The sequence below is a fragment of the Daucus carota genome, chromosome 3 (assembly GCF_001625215.2).
Source record: "Daucus carota subsp. sativus chromosome 3, DH1 v3.0, whole genome shotgun sequence".
Classification (NCBI taxonomy): Eukaryota; Viridiplantae; Streptophyta; class Magnoliopsida; order Apiales; family Apiaceae; genus Daucus; species Daucus carota.
The window spans coordinates 51,403,561-51,427,738 of NC_030383.2; the positions used below are offsets into that span (position 1 = coordinate 51,403,561).

A 24,178-nucleotide genomic window follows, 5' to 3' on the forward strand; every position below is an offset into this window, starting at 1 on the left:
TAATTTAATAATATTTTAAATTAATTATAATTAATAGTTCATAACATATCTTAATTCAATCATATTCATTCCAGCACTCAACCAAACACATGATATCAGAAATGATACCTCACCCCTTATTGCTTAAAGTGGAGAAGTTGATTATAAGTGATAAGTAAATTCGGAATTATAAGTTAGTTAAGTGTTTAGCTAATACATAATTTATTGGTTCGCTTTTTTAATTTATAAGACTGTTTTTTCAAAAAGATAATTTGATTTATTATAATGTGAATTATTAATATTAAATAGACACTTGACAAATTAATTTAAAATATAAAACGATATAAATGACCACAAAGAAGTGAAAAGAGAAGTACGAGAAAAAAAAGATAGGGAATGTAAATTCTTTTTTTCTTCAACTTTAACCAAGAATAAGCCCTCTCATGTTCTTTTCCAAACGGTCACCAAAATGCAGAAGTTGGTTTTTTGTCAAAATAAGCAAGAAGCAAGGACTCCCAAACACCCATTTAGGGGCCGTTTGGGTGAGTTTAAAATAAGTGATTCTTGCTTAAAATAAATAAGTGGAATAGAAGTTAGAAGCAGGATAAGACTTATAAGTGATTAAAGTGTTTGGTAAATAAGTAGAAGTACTGAAACAAAAGCTAGCATTCCTAGCTTTTTATAAGTGCTTTTTGACTTATTACACAAACGGTACGAATAAGTGCTTATAACTTATAATCCAGAAGCTGGACTTAAAAGTCTCAAACAAACACCCACATAGTTTGTCTCTCAATATTACGCAACACAAAAATTAATTGTGGGATAGTAATGTTACTTTGTATTAAGCCTTTTAATATGAACACTATTGTGGCTGATTCTTTTAATAAAGGAAACATCCCCCTACAATGGAGACACAATAAAAATTGTTTTAATCGATCTCACGAAAACTAAGCCGTCGTATATCCGCACGACTAAAATAAAAGGCTTTTTTTATTCATAACCAAGTTTTCAATTTTATTTTCAAAAATACAATTTTTTTCAATCTTATTTTCAAAAATACTACATTCTCTAAAATATTTTCAAAAATACGGTGATTGCATATGCAACCACATATGCAACTGAATTCCTGATTTCGAGTTTCGGTTTTCAAATGTCATTTTCGACCTCATATTTGGAATCTTTGAGTTTTCAAATGTCATTTTCGACCTCATATTTGGAATCGATCGATTCCAAATATGAGGTCGAAAATGACATTTGAAAAATAGAACTTGAAATCAGGAATTTAGTTGCATATATGATTGCATGTAGTTGTATTCAGTTACAAAAATCTTAACAAAAATTAAGATTCCTCATATTTAATAAACTCTTACCTAGGGGAAGAGTTTGACACGCATATATTTTTCTAACAGGAATCTTTAGTTTTGTTAAAAAAAACAGGAATCTTAATCTTAATATATAAAAAAACAGACAACAAAGAGAGAATAAAAAGGAGAGAGACAACAAAGAGGAAAAAATGTAGGGAAAGTTATAAATTAGAGGAAATATTAAAGTAAATTGATTAAAATTTTTGCCACAGTAAATTAATACTCCCTCCGTCTTTTTTAGTTGTCCATTTTGTAAAAAAATTTGTCCGTAAATAGTTGTCACATTTAAAATTTCAAATCATATTTCTAAAGATTTTTCCTAATCTTACCCTGCACTTCAAATTCCCATGTAGGGCTGTAAACTGATACGGACTATCCGGTGTCTCGGCTCATATCCGGCTCGAATAAATGATACATGTCTCATATCCGTTTTGAAAACGATCCAAATATGGCGGAAAAATTAAGCCCGTATAATATATGATCCCGGATACGAGCACACCTATACCCGCTCAGATTCGGTCTCATATAATTTTTCATGATATGATCCTACCCGAATAACCGAATATGATCCACGGTTCATATTCGATTTAAACTCATATACATATTTTATTATAACACCATCATATTTGCAAATAAAGTCATCATTTTATAAAATTGTAATATCTTATTTAAGTTTATATCTTCATAAAATATGATTTATCAAATGCGATCATGCTTATTATCTTCATATATATATTTAATAAATGATATATACCAATATATAACTATAGGTTTTAATTTAAAATTATTATACTTTATAATATTATGTTTACTTAGACTAAATGATAATTATTTGAACAACTGAAATAATAATGATATGATGTTAGTGGATCATATCCGGCTCATATTCGATGGATCATAAACTACCCGGTTAAAAAATTGAAAATACGATACTGGATCATATCCGGTTCAGATCCGAATCTCAAATACCCGGGATCGGTTTATATCCGAATAAAATGATCCCGGACCCAAATCTGGACAAGCTAAAAATAATATGATCCGGTACTTGAGCAGAGGGGTACCCGGGATCACCCGGATCATTTTACAGCCCTATTCCCATGTTTGACTTTATAACTTGCTCTCACTTATCTATGCAATAAATATGGGCAAGTATGGAAACAAATTTATATGCTTCTTAATATATATGTTTTTTGCACAGTGGACAAATAAAAAGGGACGGAGTGAGTATTAATTAAGTAATCTAACAGTGCACTAATAAGTCATAATCAGAATTGATTTGTTCCTTTCTGCCTAAATATAATCTCCATTTATTGAAAGCGATAAGTAATAACTAATCAGAGGATAATTGATAATCACACAAATTTGGATGTTACTTGGTTACCAAGGTTTGTTTAAGTTGCATTAGGAGTGTTTACAGTAGTATATAAATTCACGTAACCATTTTGTTTGGAGATGTATCTATCTACGAGTCTTGTTTGTTCTTCAACCCTAAGAAAATGGCTCTGTTTCTCATCCTTCGTAGGTCAGCATCTCGAGTCATTAACGGTGGAAACCAAGTTCATGGGAAGCTGATTGTTCCCGGTGCGTCGGTGCCTTGGCTTCGTCAGTTTTGTTCTTCTCCTTGTTTGAGTTCAGAGGTTAATGAGTTTCATGCCAAGAGGCCTTTGGATGAATCAGTGGTGAATAATCTTATATCACAAGTCCAAATACTTCAAAGGGAACTCGAATCGCTTCGTAAATCATATGGTAAGCCTCCAGGTTATGAATTAGGTCAAGGCATGGACGAGTCACAGTCGATTAACAAAGGCAAGGATGATGACTCGTCTGAAAGAGATAAAGGCGATCATGACCACAGTAATGATTCTCAAAGTAATGAAAACGATAGCAATAGCAGTGATGATGGCCGCGGTACTAATGATGATGACCATAGCAACGATGAGGCCCTTTCTGAAACCGATGGCAACAACAGCGACAAAGAAGGTGACGATGATGATAAGTCGAAGGAAAATGAACAACTGCTCAAAGGAATCCAAAGGGAGATACGCCTCGCTAACAACTTCATGGCACTCTCTGCCTCAGTATGATTTTCCATCACTCCCTCCTCGGTCTCAATATATTTGTCTTGTTTAACATTTTATGGTCAAATTCACAATACTTTGATTGAAATTTACATATATAAAATAATTAGAAAAAATTATGAAAAATATATTACTAGAATCTGAATTTATTCTACTTTGAAATGTATATTTTTGATTTTAAAAATGAATTAAAAATAATTATAAATTATCAATCAAAATTTGGTCAATTTGACCATAAAAAGTCAAACAAGACGGACGGGGGAGTACTTTGAATTGCTTTTTCATATAAAACCATTTGATATGTTGAACTTTTTATTTGCAGGATGTGACTATTCCGGTTGATTTTCCCTTTACCATTAAAGAGGATTATCCTGGGAGTAGTTCAATAGTTTTAAGCCAGGAGTATGAAGGTGAACTTGTCGAGGTCACAGTGGAGAATCCTACTATATTTGGAGAGAGCCGCTACTACGGCTACAATGAAAGAAAGTCCTGCTCATTTAGTATGGATCTAACTGTTGTGGTCAGTTCTATCAACTCCCAATCGAAGAAAGTTGAGTTGAAATGTGGTGCACGCCCAAATGGAATCACCGTTTATGCAGCGAAAGACCCTCAAGACGGAGACTGTAATGCAGGAGTCCATATGAGGTATTCAGTCTAATATGAATATAAATTTCACTTCTGGAGAATATAATTCATCAGTCCTGACATGAAACTATCTTCTGATTTCAGTGAATTTAACGAGAATTTGAAAGTTGAGTTCGGAAAGTATTTGGAGGCCAGAGGAATCAAGCTGAGCACGATAGATTTTCTATACAAGTACATGCTGGACAAAGCTAACAAAGAAAGGCTGAGGATCTTAGAAAATATTCTGAAGATGGTGGTTTAGTACGTTATCACTTATTATCCGCGTTGGAACCGTGAGACAATATGTTCACTTCTTAATCATGCTAGTATTAATTTATGAAAGTCGTTGCATCAGAGTAAAAATAAACTATTTGACAAGCAATGGCAAGTTTTTGATGCTTAATGTAAGGGGAGCTTCAGTAATATGGATCAGTAGTTGAGACGAATACAAAAGTTTATTTATATTCCAGTTTCATCCAAGATAAAACTTGGATACTGATGTTTTGAAGTAGCAGGCTGAAAGAACAAGTTAAAGGTTTATTGAAGCCATTTGCTGGATATTTATAGGAAAGCAATCTGATGGTGGACCGCTATAAGCCCTAAAAGCCATCACATAATTCGCAGCTTCGGTAGTATGATAGGCATCCCAAAACAGATACCAGTTCCTGTTGGAACATGGAGCCTCCATAGGCATACAAGTTATCTGTCCTTGATTTCGCCCTGATCCACAACAACTCGCATTTACCACCCGAAATCCTGTGTTGCACATGTTTTTTTTAGTGAAATCATATTACCAAACAAAAAATTCAAGAGCATAATATAATTATTACCGAATCTAGGGGGATTATTCAGCATGTCACCGACCACACCATAGGTGTTGCCATAGACAAAAACTGAACCAGGGTGGTCTCTGTTTAGTGAGCCTGCTAATGACCGAAGACCCTCGTTAAACGTACCAAGCATCTGATTAACATAATCCAAACACCTTCCTGGGGGAGCTCGGCCTGTGGCCAATTGGCTAGGGATGCATCCAAGAGGCGGAACTCCTGCCAGGAAGAATTTACGTAGCCCTACACTCTGAAGTGCCTGCACATTTCAATTTTGAAATTTATAGCAATAAACCTACTGCATAGCTATGCTACTAGCTCTAAGAGTGAGAATAAGTAATCAAGTGGTTTTGCTTACAACAATTTGCCGCGCATAGTGATTAAGAAGAAGGTTGCCAAAGTCAGAGGGGCTGTACTGAAAGCTGGAAGGATACAGGGAGGGCATGAGGTAATTATTGATGTAGTCATTACTGCCGAACACCATGATTGCTACAGATTTTGCAAGGTATCGAGTGAGGTTGGCTGGAGTCATCATAGTCCGAAGCTGGTCTAGGGTCGTCTCAAAATTCACTACTTGTTGGCTCAATGTGAAGCGATCGCCCTGCATTTACATATCATTTCACCCCCACAAAATTATTTTCTTTATAGCATTCTTATACTGAAATGATCGGTGAAGTTAGCGGTTTTGCTTGTAAAATTTCTGAGACTAAATTAAGACAGTGCCTTGTATATATTGATGAATTTTGAATTTTAAAAAAAAAACATCAGAAAGTATAGAGTAATATTACATAGTGTCTTCCAGTGTCGTCTAGGATGCCTGCGGCTGCTGAGGCATAACTGACTCCTCCACTAAGTCTGGCACCCGTTGTTGCTGGATCTGCGAAAGGCGGAGGTGCTGGGATTCCCAGCATGCCTCCTGCATCAAATCCATTATACATATAATTGGTTCGCGAATTACAGAATCACTATATCTGGAACAAGTGAAAAGTATTGCAACAAATAGTACTGATAGTGCAATTAATAACTCAGCCTTTTGTAGCAAATTTAACTAGCACTTGTGGATTGACTAGTACTGATAATTATGTAACATTACTTGGTAATAAATTTTCTTTCTGCATAATGAACATGACGAAAACAAAAGATGTATTCACATAATGAGGGCAGACCAGCTCCATCATGTGGATCAAGGACAGTAATTTGATCTGACATTACTTAGCTACCAAATGAATTTTTCGGTATATTAGATTGTAGTAATTTGCTTTGCATATGAAAGAAGTTAATATTACCCAAGAAATCGACGACTGTTTGGCCATTACAGAATCTGCCATTAGGAAACTTCGACGGAGAATCACAGCCATAAGGCCAGTAATTAGCTTTGGCAATAGAATTCAGAAAATTGTTATTGCCAGTATCAACAATCGAATCTCCGAAAACAAACAGTGCTGAAACCTGTGGTGAAGCTCCTACTAAATCAACACTAATCGACAACTGCAGAAATAACATGAGCACGGCCACCCCCACAACTCTGTCGTAATCCGCCATCATCTTCTGGTTTCTTCTTGACATTTAATTTTTGAAGATGAAGAATAGTTGTTATGAGATATGAAGATTTATAGTCCATAAGAGGTGAGTTGTTTATAATCCAGAGATTATCCATTCCAAACGGCCAAGCCTCATGCAAACAAAAGAAACCTGGAAAAGTTGCTTTTTTTAGTATGTTCTTTTACTTTAATGATCTAGGACATGAAAAATGAGTCAGTCCATTGTGGAAGTCTTATATAAGACTGCTGCTTTGGCCTCGTTTTAGTGGAGAAAGTTGTTTCAATAATGTAAGAATACAGCACAATACATGTGAAGGATCAGGCATTTTGCCCAAAATAGTGTGGTGTTCTATATAATGCATAAATCATAATGCGGACTAGATATCTACCAAGATTTCTTCATTTATTTTCGCATTTCAAGATTTGAACCAAGTAGACTATGTACAATTCATATATATCTTGCTCCTATTCTGTTTAGTGCCGTTGTACTTCTGTTTTTTAGAAATATTAGATGATCGAAAACATTAACATAATTAAATGAACAATGTTAACAAACATCGGAATAAATAAATAAATAAAATATAAACAAATTTAAAACAAAAAGGCAAGCCCATAGGTACTTGAATTATTGACTGACTCAAAATATTCCCACAATAAGGGTCACTCATAGATGGAACAACTAAACCTTCAATTATATATATATATTTTTTTTAAAAACTAAACCTTCAATTAAGACACGAACGCTCAATTAGCGTCACGGTTAACGCCCTTCCTTTCCAAAACCGTCTCACATACTCTCACCGATACTGAAACAATCATCGTCATCATCATCCTTTCTCGTCACTATTGCCCTTTCACTTTCACACACGGTCGTGCCTTTGATCTCCAAATTTCACGATCGCAGCTTGTTATCTTCGCCTTTTGAGAATGTCGATTGTTTGATGAACGGGTCACCACCGAGCATCTCAAATAACGTCAAATGACATTTTCTTGGTCAACTATAATTGTCGATCTCGCTTGTGTGTTGTTTATCATTACATCAGAACCACACATCCGAGTTGATTGTATCTTTTAATATAAATATGCGAAGCAACACAAAAAAATATAAAAGGTGGCAAAACTTGAGGGCAGAAAAGGAAGCTCAATTTCGGGTTTCGGGTTTGTTACCAATAAAGTTAATAATTTTTGGAACTTTTTAAATTCTTTATCATGTTTTGACCCTTTAGTCCGGGAATATTTGTTATAAAGCTGGGTTTATGTATGGAGTTATTATTTCCCTGAAGTATTGAAAATGCCTGAATCATGTAATTAAAAACCCTGAATATTATACTCAATCAAGTTGATAGATCCTTGTATGGTTAAAGCAATGTGGCCGAATGTGGTATAATGGTCTCAGTGAGCACCTCCTAAAAGAAGGATATGTTAATAATGTCATTTGTCCATATGCTTTTATTAAGAGGAGAAAAGAAAGATTCACAATTGCAGTTTATGTTAATAATTTAAACATCATTGGAACTCCTGTGTTGAACTTGATAAGACGGTTGCATACTTATAGGAAGAATTTGAAATGAAAGACTTGGGAAGAACCAGACTATGCCTTGATTTTCAAGTAGAACATCTATCCAAAGGAAATTTTTGTCCACCTGACATCGTATATTCAAAAGATCCTTAAGCGATTTGTATGGATAACACATCTTGATAGTACACATATTGTTCCCTCACTTGAAAAGAAAAAAGATCAATTCCGCCCAAGAGAAAAGTGAGAAGAACTGCTTGGTCCTAAAGTACCATACCTTAGTGCCATTGGTGTGCTAATGTATCTTGCCAATTGTACACGTACGTCCTGATATCGCATTTTCAGTTAATTTGTTGGTAAGACATAGTTCTATTCCAACTCAAAGACATTGGACATGTGTGAAACAGATATTTAAATTTCTTTGAGGAATAATGGATATGGGTTTGTTTAATTTATTCTAAAGACTCATAAATGAAATTAGTTGGTTATGCAGATATATACTGAATATCGATCTAATCCCCACAAAGGTATAGATCTCAAACGGCTTATGTATTCACATATTTTGATACCACAATATTTTGGCAATCTACAAATTAGACTCTTGCATCAACTTATTCGAATCATGCTGAATTAAATTGGTACCACATCAAACTAGTCGGGAATGCATGTGGCTAAGGTCTTTGGTCCATCATATCCGAGAATCATGTGGTCTTTTAGTCAATAAAGGAAGGCCTACTATTTTATTTGAGGATAATGAAGCATGCATCACTCATATTCGAGAAGGTTACATTGAAGGTGATAATACAAAGCACATTGATTCAAAGTTCTTCTTTACCCATGAACTCAACAAAGAGGTGAAATTGATGTTTGTCAAATTCGATCATGTGAAAATCCAGCAGACTTGTTCACAAAAGCACTTCCTACATCTTTATTCGAGAAGTTGGTATATAAGAGTGGAATGCGTAAATTTCGAGATCTATGTTGATTTTCATAGTCATGTTATAATGAGGGGGAGATATAATGCATTCTTTGTTTTATTAAACATGTACTCTTTTTTCTTCACTAGCGTTTTTCCCACAAGGTTTTTCTTAGTAAGGTTTTAATAAGGCATGGTGTTTTATGAGTCATCTAAAGAGGAGTGTTATGTAATACTAGATGAACTTTAGCCTTTCATATGACTACCTTAATTATTAGCAACTTTTAGCTCTCTATTTTCTTGTAACATACATTCTGCTAGCCTATATAAGGCTTGTAACAACAAATGCACATGTACCACATAATATATCAATATAATGATTCTCAGGACAATATATTCTACAAACACATTTTCACGCGCGCATGCGATTATATAAATGAATAAAATAAAAATAAAGCAACCAGTGATCATTGTATTAGAATCATAAAATTGATTATGCTATATATATAACATTTATATTACATGCGATATTTTAAAGATTGTCTCTACAATTAAGGAGACAAAATTGTGAGTAGTATCAAAACATAACAACTAGTCCATATAGTAACCAGTATTACAAATAGTGGCTGTAAGTTTCACTTTAGGTGCAAGTATGTAAGCTTGCTTGGTTGCCACGCCTTATGAATAGTGTTATTAATTAATTGAAATAGTACTATCTAGCTTTGGTGCTCGTGTTGATAATATGTTATATATAATATATAAGAGATTTTGAGATAGAGCTAATTAATAAGGAGGAAGAACATCTTCTTATTTCTATCTCTTTAAACAAAATATAAGAAAACTTTATATAGGCCAGTAGAATGTAAGTTTAAAAAATAGAGACGGGAAGATTGCTAATAATTAAGTTAGTCATACGAAAAGCTAAAGGTCATCTAGTATGAACATAACAACACAATAAATATATTAATGCATATCATTCATCTATATTAATCATATAATTAATATATAATTTTGTAATTCTAATATCTTAATAAAATTTTCTTTTTTTTATATTTTATAAAAAAGTCAAAACTAACTGGACAAGTAGCAAGTGATCGAATTGTAGATAAAATACATTACATACTCAAACCTGCATGATCACACTCCAGGTCTTTCTAATTTGTGTCAAAGGGCACATAATAAACATCAAATTGATGAGTTTAGTGGATTTTTATTGAAATTGGTGTGAATGCAGGCGGATCCATCCATATTTGTGATTGGAAGACCAATAAAATTTCATCAAACTCATAAAAGTTACTCCTTCCGTCTCTGAAAACGTTTCCCGTTTGAAATGTCGGCACTGTTCGTAACACGAGACAAATTACTAATTTGCGTCTAATCTATAAGATAAAATATAGTCATGAGTGATCTTGTTGGATTCGTATTTATGAGTACTTTAATACAGTGAAGGTTTTATATTTAATACTAATGTAAAATCAAAAATATTAGACAAATGAGAAAAATATTTAGGGACATAGGAAGTAGAGCGTTTATTGTGTGTTCATGGGCACATACTAAAAAAGTTTGATAACTAATATTTGATATTAATTATGAATTCTTTTGATTTCGTTATGGACTTTATATTACATAAATAATCATAACCATAGAACTTAACCCTTGTATACTTCTGCTTTTTTAAGTTGTCACAAAAAATATTAATGTTTGTACCTCATTCTTGTTCCAATGCATATTTTTCTATATTTTTCCCTTGATTGTTACTAGTTTTAATATTTGATTTTACCGTCATATATACACTTATGACTTAGCATTTATACAAAAAATATTCTTGTTCCAATGCATATTTTTCCATATTTTTCCCTTGATTGTTAGTTCCAATATTTGACTTTACCATCATATATACACTTATGACTTAGCACTTATACAATAAATAATGGCATACATGTAAACAACTTTCGATATTTAATTTTTCTTAATATATGTGTTTTTTATAAATGTGACAACTAAAAAAGGATGGAAGGAGTAATCTTTAATTATAAAAATTTTAAGATATTTATCATCTTTTCACCAGGATTCAAGATTTAAGAATGTTTTTTCTTTTCCAATACGTGACATCGCACATAAATTTAATCATAAAAAACACCTTGATTAAACCTTCAATGAATTTGCAGTACAGCTTTCCGATTATAAGTTTTCTTAAAAATAAAAATTAACTTAAACCTATTTTTTGTTTTTCCTTTTATCCAAATCTAGTGCTTCAAAAGGAGCCTTCGCTTAAGATCAGAAGCTAGGTCAACTATGGGTACATTAATTTACGGACAGTTGCATATACATGGTGTGCATAGAAGATAGTGCAGAGATTGTTTTTACTACTGCCTGTCCATTCTCATTGCACTCTTCAGATAATACTCTACTCTACTCATCCCCTCAGCTACCAACTTCTACCTAATAGTACTACGAATACAATTCTCTGTTTCCTAATTCCAAGAGAGGCATTTATCAAGTGCATGGAGGAGGCAGAGTCGCAGAGATATACATGCAGCGGTCAGTGGACTACTCCACTTTCCACTGCCTGCTGAAAATTAACTTTAAAAAAGAGAAAATTAAGAACCGCGTAAGCCGTGAAGGATATGAAAACTTTAAAAAAAAATTCATTTATATCCATGGCTTCTTAGTTCTTACTACCAGATTTGGTTAAACATGGAGAGCCTGACACCGGTTTCTACGCTTTTTTTTAGCCTTTTAAGTTACTTTTATTCTTATGTAGCGTTCAGCAAAGGAAGCACAAATGCTTTTTTTGGATTTTAGGCGAAAAAACACTTTTAATAACTTATAACTTAAGTTCATCTATCATTTATAATCTTATTTTTTATTTTAACAAATAAATCATTTTTTTTAAGTTAAGCAGAACGGTCTGAAATATATATTAAAAGTTCGATAACTTAATAATATTGAGTACGAGAAATTTTATTTATTATTAACATTATTAATTAATTAAAACATTATTATCATATCATTTTATCATCAACACGTTATTAATTTTCATAATATTTCATACCAAATGAATCACTTATACATAGTTCAATATGCGTGATGTTGCAAAGGTTTGGCTACCATGTGTCAACGAGCACATGTTAAGATATATTTAACTTGTTTTAATCGGTGGAGGGTTTATATATGCAAGAGGGGCTCCATTATTAATAAATAGTAGCCAACTAAAATGAATTAAATTTATTAAATTTGGTGATTTGCAAGTGCCCTCAGCGCATCATAGAAAAACCGATGTTATAATAGCTTTAATTGTCAAATACTCCGGTCACTACAAGTTTTTTTTTTTTTGAAAATGAGAATGAATTTCAACAGATATGAACGGATCACATAAACAATTAAGACAGTAAATAAGAAAAAGTACACCTTAATTTTGTGGAGTTAATTCACCCAAAATAAGTCGTTTTCAAATATGATCATTGCTTTAAAAATGTTCTTGCAGATGCTGATGAGTAGATCGAGATCCTTTGGAAAGAGCCCACGAGTTTAATCGAAAACTATGACCAAAAAAAAAATGGGTCAGTGACAAAACACTTCCTAGTACACGGCAAGACACTTATGAGATTCATAGTTGACAATTGTTTAATCGTCTTAATTTACTGTCTTCCAGCATTGCTGTTTGTATAACACGTAATATGCTGTTGCAAAAATGAGTGAGTGTTTGGCAATTAAAGAATCGAAATAATGATTTTAAATAAAAAGGAAAATTTAGCAAGGCTATTTGCAAAAGTTTTATTAACTAAATCATGTTTACTTAAAACATCATTTTCAAGTAAATCGAGGGACTTTCACTGGTTTTCTCTGGCGAAAAGCCCCAACCCCTTCGTCATCTTTTACTCTCGTTAATTTCCTCTTAATAAAAACACAATCTTTTGGGTGTTTGTGCGTCTCTTCTCTTGGAGTTTGTGTTTTGTCTCTCTTTTTGCAGTGTTTTGTTATGTTTTTGTTTAGTTATGATTGGGTTTATCTAGAGTTGGATCTGATGAGAACGAGTTTAATGACATTTTTGGTGATATTTAACATGCGTTATGTGATGAGCTGGGATTTTAAAAAAATAAATAAATAATTTTAAATTTTTAATGGCTTATGAGTTATTTAAAATATAATAATAGAAATAAAAGTGTTTTATTGAATAGTTTAATTTTTATGAGTAATTTTTATATAAAAAAATTTTCAAAAAATTAATTTAGTGAAAAAAGTAACTCAAACTAACTTATGGCTTTACGTCAATTTTTGACTTCTTTCTAGATTTAAGTTGGTTTCTGACTTATTACACAAACAAATATTTTTCAGATTAAACTTGAAAATGCTTAAACCAAGACAAACAGACTTAAGCCGTGCCCCAATTGTGTGTTGGCATCTCTTGGAGTCAGTCTCATCCTTAGATATAAACCTCTTATAGTCTTATTCAGCTAAGCCTATCCATATCTCTGGTAATTCTAAACCTATCCATCTAATCAACAAGCTTTTGTGTAAGTTAGGTTTTTTCCTCAGCTTAAACCTCCCTTAATTAAGACTCTCCATCTGGTTGGCCTCTCTCGCGTCAGCTAAGACTCTCCATATGGTTGACCTCACCCTCGAATGGGAATCATCTCTTTTGAGTTTGATCTCTCACTCAAATGGACCTTATTTCTTTTGAGCTTGATCTAGAACTAAAGATACGAACTGTCATATTTTAACAGACCTCGTTCATTATATAAGGCATAGTCCTCGATGCAGGTTACAAGCATGTCCTTGTTCACATCATAAAAATCGTGTGCTCAACAAAGTTAGGCGCCTCGCTTTTGAAGAACTCAAAAGCTCATGAGGATTATAACAAGACAAATGGGATATATAATTTGTAGTTCGAATATGATACTTTAAGAGTAATTCGGGATATAGATATATCCTTATTCAATAGGGTGTTGAACTCAAGTGTCACTATTTATCAATAAAAGTTGTATTGTCATTTTCAGAAAAATTGGTTCCAACTGTCAATTTGAAACGTCTTCCCTCCCCGGTCAACTCCTGCGGGGAAATCATTCTTTCAGAACCTCTCTCGGAAGAACGAATTAGGACGTTCTGATGTTTTGGACTCCGGAGAAGATTCTGGACAGAGGCCTTTCCAAACGCAAGAACATACCCGTGAAATGGTCCTGCTTGTCAAGTGGGTGGGCCTTCCAACAGAAGATGCAACTTGGGTTGACGCAGAGGCTCGCTACCCTGATTTCAACGCCTGAGGTAGGAGGGGGGGTGGGCTTTGTTACACCCAACGCAGCATTGTCCATTCAAGCAGCCCAATATCATTAGTCAAGCCCATATCAGCCCATTGTCTTTTTCTTGAGTATTGCTATTGTAAGCAGAATATCCTTATGGTCGCGTGCTGGTCTCGTGTCTATCAGCAAGTGTTGCCCTAAAAGATTGCAGGTCTGGAATGGGCGTTGCACCGTTTCAATGCAAAACCACCCTTCCGCTAATGGTATGGTCTTCCTTGGCAACTTCGTGTTGTGTTAACAAAAAGAAATTTTAAATCGTGTTTTCTGTTGAAAACGCAACTTCAAGTCGTGTTTTTAGTTAAAAACGCAACTTTAAGTCGGGTGTTAAAGTGATAGTTGGCAATTTTTTCAAAATATGACATTGAAGCCCATTTGATTGAAATGGTAACTATTTGGAATTTTTCTTTATTCAATAATATCTATATACGACGATAATAACATAATACATATTAATATATAAATATTTATCAATACTAATAATATATTAGTTATTATTTATTACCATTATGCATATCAAAGGTAGTTAATATATATTTTATTTATTAAGTATGATTTTTAGATATAACTAAGTGAGGACATTTCAATATATATATATATATATATATATCATATTTAAAATCTTCTTTAATAAAAAAATACTAATCCAACTTATTTCATTAATACCTTTAAGAAAAGTATTTGTCCCAAATAAATATGAATTTGGACGGTATTCATTAATTCAACAAACCCCTCATGTTGCACAATACTAAAGGACATGTTATCTTTAATGCACATCAATGCAATTTTTTTTCTCAATCTTTCTTAATTAGAAGTGGAGGCTTCAATTTTATGACTCTTACCAACCTTCTCCCTCTCTTCCTTGGATAATTTTGAAAAGTTCATAATTCTTTAATTTTTATCTAAACCAACACGTAAAGGAGATCGAGGACAACTATGCTTTAGATGACCCATCATATAAGACGTACCATTTGCTTGTGCGTTACAAGAGATTATAGTTGTAAAGTACTTGCATTTTTACTTCTCCCCACCCGCTACCTTAGTTGATATTCCATCAAAGTGCTCACATGCTTGTGAAGTTCTCTTTTTCCGCTTTGTTACATCTTTATCATCCTTTAGGTTTAGTGGATTCTAAAAATTATAAATATTCAACAATTAAATCTCAACATAACATAAGAAAAATATATGGATACATAAATGATACAACTATATAAGAGTATAAGTATATACTTCTTTTGTAGTTTCTAAACTTTCTTCGTTTGTGACTTTTAAAGTGTCTCCGGTGTGCTCCATTCAACATATATATTTAGTTTGCACAGAATGACAGCAGCAGGTCAGCAGCTCGAGCAATCGAGAGAGAACAGAATAGCTAATTAAGTAGAAAGCAGTCGACTAAGAAATTTTTGAGACTCTGTATATGTAATAGACCAACTCCGAGTCTGCAAAGCCCAAAGGCAGTGGACTACTAACAAGTAAATGAGTAATTATGAGCTTGGTTACAAATAAACTTGGGCCATGTAGAAAAAATTATAATACAATTTACAAAACTAAATTAAGATATTATTATTATTGTTATATAATATAATGTCACACACACACACACACACACACACACATATATATATATATATATAATTTTATTTGGTTCGGTTGTGGTTATATTCGGTTTAAAAAATTTTAATACCAAACTGTAACCATATTATTCGTTCGGCTTTTATTCGGTTTGGTTATTAAATGGTTCGTTTTAATGGTGCGATTTTATTCGTTTTTTTTGTTTCGGTTTCGATTTCTTGTTCGGTTTTGCTCATTCTTACCCTTAGCTAAGACTCTCCATCTGGTTGGCCTCTCCCTCGTCAGCTAAGACTCTCCATCTCGTTGACCTCTCTATTGAATGGGCATCATCTTTTGAGTTTGATCTCTCATCACTCAAATGGGATTTATTTCTTTTGAGCTTGATATAGAACTAAATATACGAACTGTCGTATTTTAACGGACCTCGTTCACTGTATAAGCCATCGTCCTCAATGCAGGTTGCAAGAATCTCCCTGTTCACATCTTGAAAATCGGGTATTCAATAAACTCAGGCTCCTCGCTTTTGAAGAACTCAAAAGCTCATGAGGATTATAAAAAGAAAAATGGGATATAATTTGTATTTCGAATATGATGACTTTAAGAATAATTCGGGATATAAATATATTCGCATTCAATAGAGCGTTGGCCCCAAGTGTCACTATTTAGCAGCAAAAATTCTATTGTCATTTTGTGAAAAAATGTCCCAACTGTCATTTTAAAATGCAATTTCGTGTTGTGTTGGAGGCCCGGCGCCCTGACCCAAGTAATAAGGCCCAGGCGGCTCAGCCCCAGCTATTTAAATTAGTATCAAATGTTAGGATTGCAACGGGCGCATGATCCCACGATCTCAGCCTTAAATCCTCCCTCCCACATTGGGCGGGAGCGTTACAAAAGGGGGATCCTCCTTTATAAGCCCCGGCAGTGATAGATAACAGGCACTTGATTCTAAACCCTCAAACACACATACCATTTTACGCTTGCAGTTCTCATTTACCTAGAACCACTAATTTATTCTCACACCGGAGGTGAATCGGGGGGACAATCCCTCGCATTCTTCTCATTTGCAGGTTATATCTGAGCTTCGGCATGTTGTATTAACAAAAATGCAACTTCAAGTCATGTTTTCGTATTTTCAGCTGAAAACGCAACTTTTAAGTCGTGTTTTCCTCACAAAAATTAAAACTCAACTTGAAGTTGTGTTTTGAAGTGACAGTTGGGGCCATTTTCTATAAGATGACATTGAGGCCCATTTGGCTTAAATTAATTACATTTTGGACTTTTTCTTTATTGTATATACGACGATAATAACATGATACATATTAATATATTACATTTATTAATATATTAGGTAATACCATTATGCATATCCAAGGTACTTTATATATATATATATATATATATATATATATTATTAAGTATGATATTTTGAGATATAACTAAGTGAGTATCATACTTTATATATTATTGAGTAAAGTTCTATGGAGACCACTTTTATTGGAGACCGTAGAGACCATTTATGTTCTGCAATCAAAACATTATAAAATACATTATTTTGTGAAGTATGTTCAACAAATATCATGTATTCATTAAAATTGTTGAAGATCATCTATGTTTCATAAGTATATAATGTATGTTCTGCAAGTTGAACAATGTCCTGCAAACTAAATATATTTCATAGAATATAACATTTTGTAACGTTCTATATGGGAAACTTATATAATATTCAAGATTTTAAAGTGAAATAATGATTTTGTACAACATGATGTGCAAAACTATACGTTTTGCAATGTTTTTATGCAATATTTCACTTGCAGAACATAAGTGGTCTCCACGGTCTCCAATAAAAGTGGTCTCCATAGAACTTTACTCAAAACGATATATATATATATATATATATATATATATACAAACTTACAAACTTTTTTTGTTCAACACATATATAACTTGAGTTCAACATTTTTTTAACATATTTTGTTGAACATCGATTAAAATAGTGGTGGAGAAGTACATAAACCAATTTTTAAATGTAAGAACTAAGGTAAACATGTTATTTAACTAATATTTATGTTTCTAGACCCTACCCAAACCCCAGAGGTATAGTTTAAACATCTTTTTAGATATATTCAACACAATGATAATTAGTGTTCAACACCCGATGTTGAACCCCAGTTATAAATGTGTTGAAAACGCGATTTATTTATGCGTTATTTTTAAAAATTGTGATGTTTTTTGACGAATTTTCAACATGGATACTTTATATAACTAAGGATTAACACGATGGGAGAATAAAAAAAAGTTTGTAAGTTTGTAACTTAAAAAAGTTTTTATTTGATCTTATCCCTATATATATATTATTAAATTAATATGCACATATAAAAAGCAGAGAATGCTAACTTTTGTTTCCATTTCTTTCTCAAATAATTTAATCACTTATAAGTTTTAATCTATTTTTCATTCTACTCCGCTTCTTTACTTTAAGCAAGAAGCACTTTTTTTAAATTTACTCAAACGGCCCCTGATATCATATTTCAAATCTTGTTTGATTAAAAAAAAAAAAATTGATCCAACTTGTTTCTTTAATACCTTTAAGAAAAGTATTTGCTCCAAAATAATATGAATTTGGATAGTATTCAATTTCAAATATGATCAGTCAGATCTGGAAATTGGATTTTTATAAATACGGATTTGGATATAAATTTCTTTTTTTATTTGATTTTGGTTCCTCATACAAGCGTGTTGAATTACCCATTTAATAGCAAAGGGTGAAAGTCAAACTCTTTTAGACCAAACAACATGCATCGAAAAACTAAAAGAAAGAAAACCTCATTCTTACAAAGGTCGCCAACTTGGAAATCGTAGCTTGCAGGCAAACATAAATATGCATGTAGCACTCTGTTTACACAAATGGAAAATTACAGTTGAGTGCATTCACTCCTCCTCTGTCTATTTAATCTTCCATGCCACATTTACAAGTCATTCTCACACTCCCAAAACACATAGTGAAACCAAGTGAATATGGTCAGAGACATGAGGAAACTGTGTTGCTTATTTGTGTTAATAATGCTGAGGCTTGCACTTGGTGAAGTAGCTTCCTCAAGAAAAGAGATGGTGCCGGCGATGTTCGTATTCGGAGACTCTCTGATAGACAATGGGAACAATAATAATCTGGCTTCCCTGGCCAAGGCTAATTATTATCCTTATGGGATTGATTTCCGGGGCGGTGCCACTGGTCGCTTTTCCAATGGTTACACCATGGTTGATGAAATAGGTAACAACTTTTCTGTCTCTTACTCCCTCCGTCCTGGTGAGTAGTATACGTATGTGGTGTGTCACGAAGGTTAAGAAAATGTGTAATTTAGTGAAAAAAACGAAAAAAATGGGTGAATTTAAAAAGGATGTAACATTTGTTTGCTCTCAACAACTGAATATGCAGCTGAGCTCTTGGGACTGCCTTTAACACCAGCATACTCACAAGCTTCCCAGGAAGATCAAATGCTTCATGGTGTCAACTATGCTTCTGCTGCTGCTGGAATACTCGATATCACCGGAAGAAACTTCGTGAGTAGCCCAACAATTTGACCCTAGTTTTAAAAACTTTTTCAATAAAAATAAGCTTCTGTTGAATTTTAATATAAATGTGTACGTCGTATGTCTCACTCGAAAATAGGGTCAGGATGGTATAGTAAAAGTGACTTATTGTTGATGCATTTATAGGTTGGTCGAATACCGTTTAATCAGCAGCTTAAGAACTTCGAGAACACACTTGATAGAATTACAGACAATCTGGGAGCACCTGATGTAGCACAAGCCCTTGCCAAATGCATATTTTTCGTGGGAATGGGCAGCAATGACTACTTGAACAACTACCTCATGCCCAATTACCCCACCCGGAACCAGTTCAATGCTCAACAGTACGCTGATCTCTTGATTCAGCAGTACAAAGGCCAACTCACTGTAAGTTTCTAAATTTTGTGTTTCTGTTCCGTCAGTAACATAAATTTCCTGTAGCGTGTGAGGGTAAGATGTACGGAGACACGTTCACTATTGCTCTGTATATTTGCTACTAGATGTGAATTAGATTTATATGTTCAAATTTTACAGAGACTCTACAATCTTGGAGCAAGGAAAGTCATTATTGGCGGGCTTGGATTATTGGGGTGCATTCCCAGCATTCTGTCCCAGAGTAACTCTGGTCACTGTTCCGAAGAAGTGAATCAATTGGTTTTACCTTTCAATACTAACCTCAAGACAATGGTCAACAATCTCAACACTAATCTCCCTGGTTCCAAGTTTATTTATATTGATATACACAATATGTTCCAGGATATTATCCGAAACTCTAGACTGTATGGTAAGTAAATCTGTCCTGTCTTAATTTGTTAACTTTTAATTTAGGTTTATATTGTACATGATGGTTCAATTATATTTATAATTTGTTACAGGATTCTCAGTTGTAGACCGAGGATGCTGCGGGATTGGAAGAAACAGAGGGCAGATTACATGTCTACCATTTCAGCAGCCCTGTCGAAACAGGAATCAGTACGTATTCTGGGATGCATTTCACCCGACAGCAGCAGTGAACATCATGATGGGAAGGAAAGCATTTACTGGAAATCAAGACGTTGCTTACCCGATGAACATTCAGCAACTAGCTAATCTTTGATAACCTCTCCTTAACTAATCTATTAGTATCTCTAGTAGAGAGGAAAATGAGATTCCCTCGAAATTACTATTAGTTCTGGAAAGTTTCCCTAACCAGTAAGAATTTGTTCTCACTTCGTTTCTATGGTAAAACTTTTGGTTTCCTCCTACTGTATGGTACTTAAAGTAAATGCATCTACATCAAACTTTTTCCTTGCATCTGTGTGATGTTTCAATATATATCTGGATCCAATTTCAGATATGTAACCTGCCTCTAAACTGCCAAAAGCGTTATACTAATTTAAAATTTAACGATTAGCTAGTTTAATAACTATACAATGTAGATGCATCTCATTCGAAATATACTGTATGTACAGGAAGACTGAAATGATGCTTCGGTTTACAAGGCCTGAATTTTCGAAAGTAGCCACTGAACATAATATTAGGCTGATTTTATTTTATACAACCTTACAGATATTACAGAGTCTGTATAATCTGTATGTCAGAACTGATATGTCTCGCTCTGTACTGTCAGCGGATAAGCTATATTATTCATCACTGAAGCATCCATGTCTGTAAACCCATACTGATTGATCATCTACAATTGAAGGTAAATAGGTTAGTTCAAATTTCAGTACAGGGTTCAAAGTTTAAATTTATAACAATTGTGTCCTTGCTCCATTACCTTGTCATTGAGATAATGATTTGCAGCTCTGAGGATTTCCTCCTTCATGAAAGAAAAAATGGGGATAATTGTTAAAACAAAACAATCAGCAGAAACAGTCATACAAGAATAATGAGATAGTTAGTTGTGCTTAAAGTCTTACAAGAGGAGCGAACTAAAATCATAATACCATGATTATACAGAAGGAAGCACTAGCTAATGGATTGATTTATTTATGTAAGATGTTTAAGCAGGTACATACTAATTACAGTACAGTGCTTGAGAAGAAAATATTAGATAAGTTTTCTGCTACTGCCATCAAAGTACAGGAGTCCTACTCCGTCCGCCTTTGAGACAGTAGGTATATTGAACGAAGATGTCATGAAGGGTGAGATAGAGACAAAGAAACTGGGGGATCAGATCTGCTGAAGTACATAATGAACTTAGCAAAGTGTCTGAAGAGAAGAAACTAAAGGGAGCAAGTTAAGTAAAGGTTCTTGCAGAATTAGGCGATTCATGGAACCTTAACAAGTAAGGTACTAAAACTTGATATCCTTGTGCATGTAATCAGTACTGTTTACATATATATATAACTACGAGGAGGTAGTATTTATTGATACTGACCTTATTCTTCAGCAGCTGGATTTCTTGAACCATGATATCCATCTGCATGTTGCAGTGTTAGGAATGTATAGTATTGGAGATCAGTACAGAACTTTCATAAACTATATACTAGAACCAAATACAGAGGCCTGGGTACCACAAAAAATTGATTAAGATAAGCTCTACAACTGTGTTCTTACCTTTACAGATCTGATATGGTCTATCCATACTTCAAGATTCTTTTCAAGCATTTGCAGTTCATCCATTGTCATTTTTCCTGTTCCCCCTCCAGACATATACCTATTCATTACATCCTCCTTATTAGTAACTGTTATTCATTAAACAGTCGAATAAAAGATAATAGCTGCCTGGTTTTATATGATGTTGAAAGTGGTACCTGAGGCTTTTCTGCAGTATTTCAATATCATTTTTCAGCACATCAATCTCCATTTTAGTTTCCTGGAAGTAAGTATTGCAAATTGCATTCGGTCAATTTACTTTTTCAGATACTACTGATAGTCTATGAATATCAGGACTTGGCTCAACATATATAAATAAAAGGCCACAACCCAAATCTAGAAAGGGTCCAATGGCTGAAAGAAACTAAACCAAAGGTAAGTCTTGCAAATCCTAATTCCCATCCTATTAAAGGGAAAAGATATGAGATGAATGAGGGGGCTGTTTTGACACTGTTAACAAGATACATATTATAAACTCTAGATCTATTGCATCAGTCAGTTGTTCTCCTAACTCATATTTCTACATTTTGGAAAAGATTGGCGGGCAATAAACTTAGGCGTTAACAAAAATCACTAAGCGATATCATGCCTATTATTAATTTTCCAAGTGTACCAATGAAAGGAACATAATTTGATAACAAGCTAACTGTTTTCAGTCATGTTCTACCACAAACCATCGATACTATAAACCTGCAAGATTCATAATTCATTGTATACAATTTGAACAAAGATTGTTTAGAATCCGTAACTATTTGGTTCAGTTAAAGAATCAAATATGAATCACTAGAAATCTAAATGCAATTCACCTGGTCTATATTTTGTAGACTAAATTTCTTTGGATCTGAAAACATACATATGTTTAAACGTAATAGAAGGGAGGGAGGGAGGGACCTGAACTTGTTTTTGGGTGGCTTGGTGATCCTTAACTTGAGGATCAGCTCCTTGGGTAGAACTCAAATACTTGTCCACAAGCCCTTGCATGGTTCTAAAGTAACAATATTGTTGATTTATCAATAAAACTTGACATGTATAGTACAATATATAAAAATGAAACTTGAGAAGTAAATAAAAATAGTGCAGTTTGCAATTATGTCTTTGTAGTGGCCTCATAATTACCCTTTAGTAGCAAGGTCATAGAGCTTTCCATGAGCTGAAAAAATAAAGACACCAATTTCAGCATCACACAGGACTGAAAGCTCCTTGGCCTTCTTCAAAAACCCTGCTCGCCGCTTACAAAAAGTCACCTGTCGATGCACTGAATTCTCTATTCGCTTCATCTGAATCTTTCCACGCACCATGCTTAATCGATCTTAAAATTACAAAAACTATGAATATCTCACAATTCTCACACTATTTCTCTCTACGATATGAAGAATCTGCCAGGTGTTTAACCCTTGCAGACAACCTCCCACTAGTTTGAACTAGCTTCGAGGCTGTTGCATTCACTCTAATTCTTCCTCAATGTTAGCTTCAAGTTCATTTCACCATTTGTTCACAACAAAGGACTTTATATACTACATATCATAGCAGTATCTACCCCTTCATTTCTTTATTCAAAATTCTCTTCTTCTTTCTCTGTCCATATATGCTAAAACATAGAAAAGAATTACATTACATATCATATTAAGATACCTGTTTATTATTAATGTACATTATTTTTATAGTCGGGACCCTGATAACCAAGAGGATAGATGCTGTCAAATCTGTGCTAAGTTCTCCTTCAATTTTCTTGTGATTTATACTAACAAAATTCTATTCTTTTGTTTTCAGATCACCTTTTATTATGTTTAATATTTATGTCTAGTCTCGTCTTGAAAGAACATATATTATCAAACAAGGAAGCCCTGCACGATAAAGCTTTTAATGAATACCGGGCATATGCAAATAGCCGAATTTTTCATGTGTTACGCAGAATCAAAATGAAAACAAAACACAAAAATTTAGTCTCCCTGCGAGTTGTGCAGCCAGAAAACAATAATGATTTTCTTCTGTCCCTAAAACTGGGCCAGAAGGCAATATACTGAAACTTAATCATTCATTGCAATGCTTAAATCATATCTCAGTCCTGTTCATTTCTTTACACTTTAAATTTTGGGATGTCCCTCTCAATTCTTTATATTCTGAAACTTTCTAGTAACTTTTATACAAAGACTATTCTCACCCACTATTTTCATCCACCATTCTCGATCTATCAATTAAATATTAAAAGCTCATTTTGATTAACCTCTGTGTATAACCTCAATGTAAAGAATTGGACATGACAGAGGGAGCAGAACAATTTCAATTTGGACAAATGGCGTGAAAATTACATTTCCGC

At 33.7% G+C, this 24,178-nt stretch overlaps 3 protein-coding genes across 3 annotated transcripts; 1 reads left to right on the forward strand and 2 right to left on the reverse strand.

Moving 5' to 3' along the window:
• Positions 1-4,481: 4,481 nt before the first annotated feature.
• On the reverse strand, positions 4,482-6,474 carry LOC108214055 (GDSL esterase/lipase At1g71250). The gene is made up of 5 exons (XM_017385837.1): positions 6,159-6,474; positions 5,661-5,788; positions 5,231-5,473; positions 4,876-5,131; positions 4,482-4,801 (listed from the first exon to the last, which is right to left on the reverse strand). Exons 1-5 carry the CDS (start codon positions 6,436-6,438, stop codon positions 4,575-4,577), a joined length of 1,134 nt encoding a protein of 377 aa, XP_017241326.1. The 5' UTR covers positions 6,439-6,474; the 3' UTR covers positions 4,482-4,574.
• Positions 6,475-18,632: 12,158 nt separating this feature from the next.
• On the forward strand, positions 18,633-20,525 carry LOC108213480 (GDSL esterase/lipase At1g71691). Its single transcript, XM_017385280.2, has 5 exons — positions 18,633-18,982; positions 19,148-19,272; positions 19,429-19,668; positions 19,816-20,065; positions 20,157-20,525. The coding sequence occupies exons 1-5, from the start codon at positions 18,730-18,732 to the stop codon at positions 20,375-20,377; spliced, it is 1,089 nt and encodes a 362-aa protein (XP_017240769.1). The 5' UTR covers positions 18,633-18,729; the 3' UTR covers positions 20,378-20,525.
• A 153-nt stretch (positions 20,526-20,678) lies between these two features.
• LOC108213347 (agamous-like MADS-box protein AGL12) lies at positions 20,679-23,339 on the reverse strand. The gene is made up of 7 exons (XM_017385130.2): positions 22,978-23,339; positions 22,753-22,846; positions 22,020-22,081; positions 21,823-21,922; positions 21,644-21,685; positions 21,041-21,082; positions 20,679-20,953 (listed from the first exon to the last, which is right to left on the reverse strand). Exons 1-7 carry the CDS (start codon positions 23,157-23,159, stop codon positions 20,858-20,860), a joined length of 618 nt encoding a protein of 205 aa, XP_017240619.1. The 5' UTR covers positions 23,160-23,339; the 3' UTR covers positions 20,679-20,857.
• Positions 23,340-24,178: the final 839 nt, after the last annotated feature.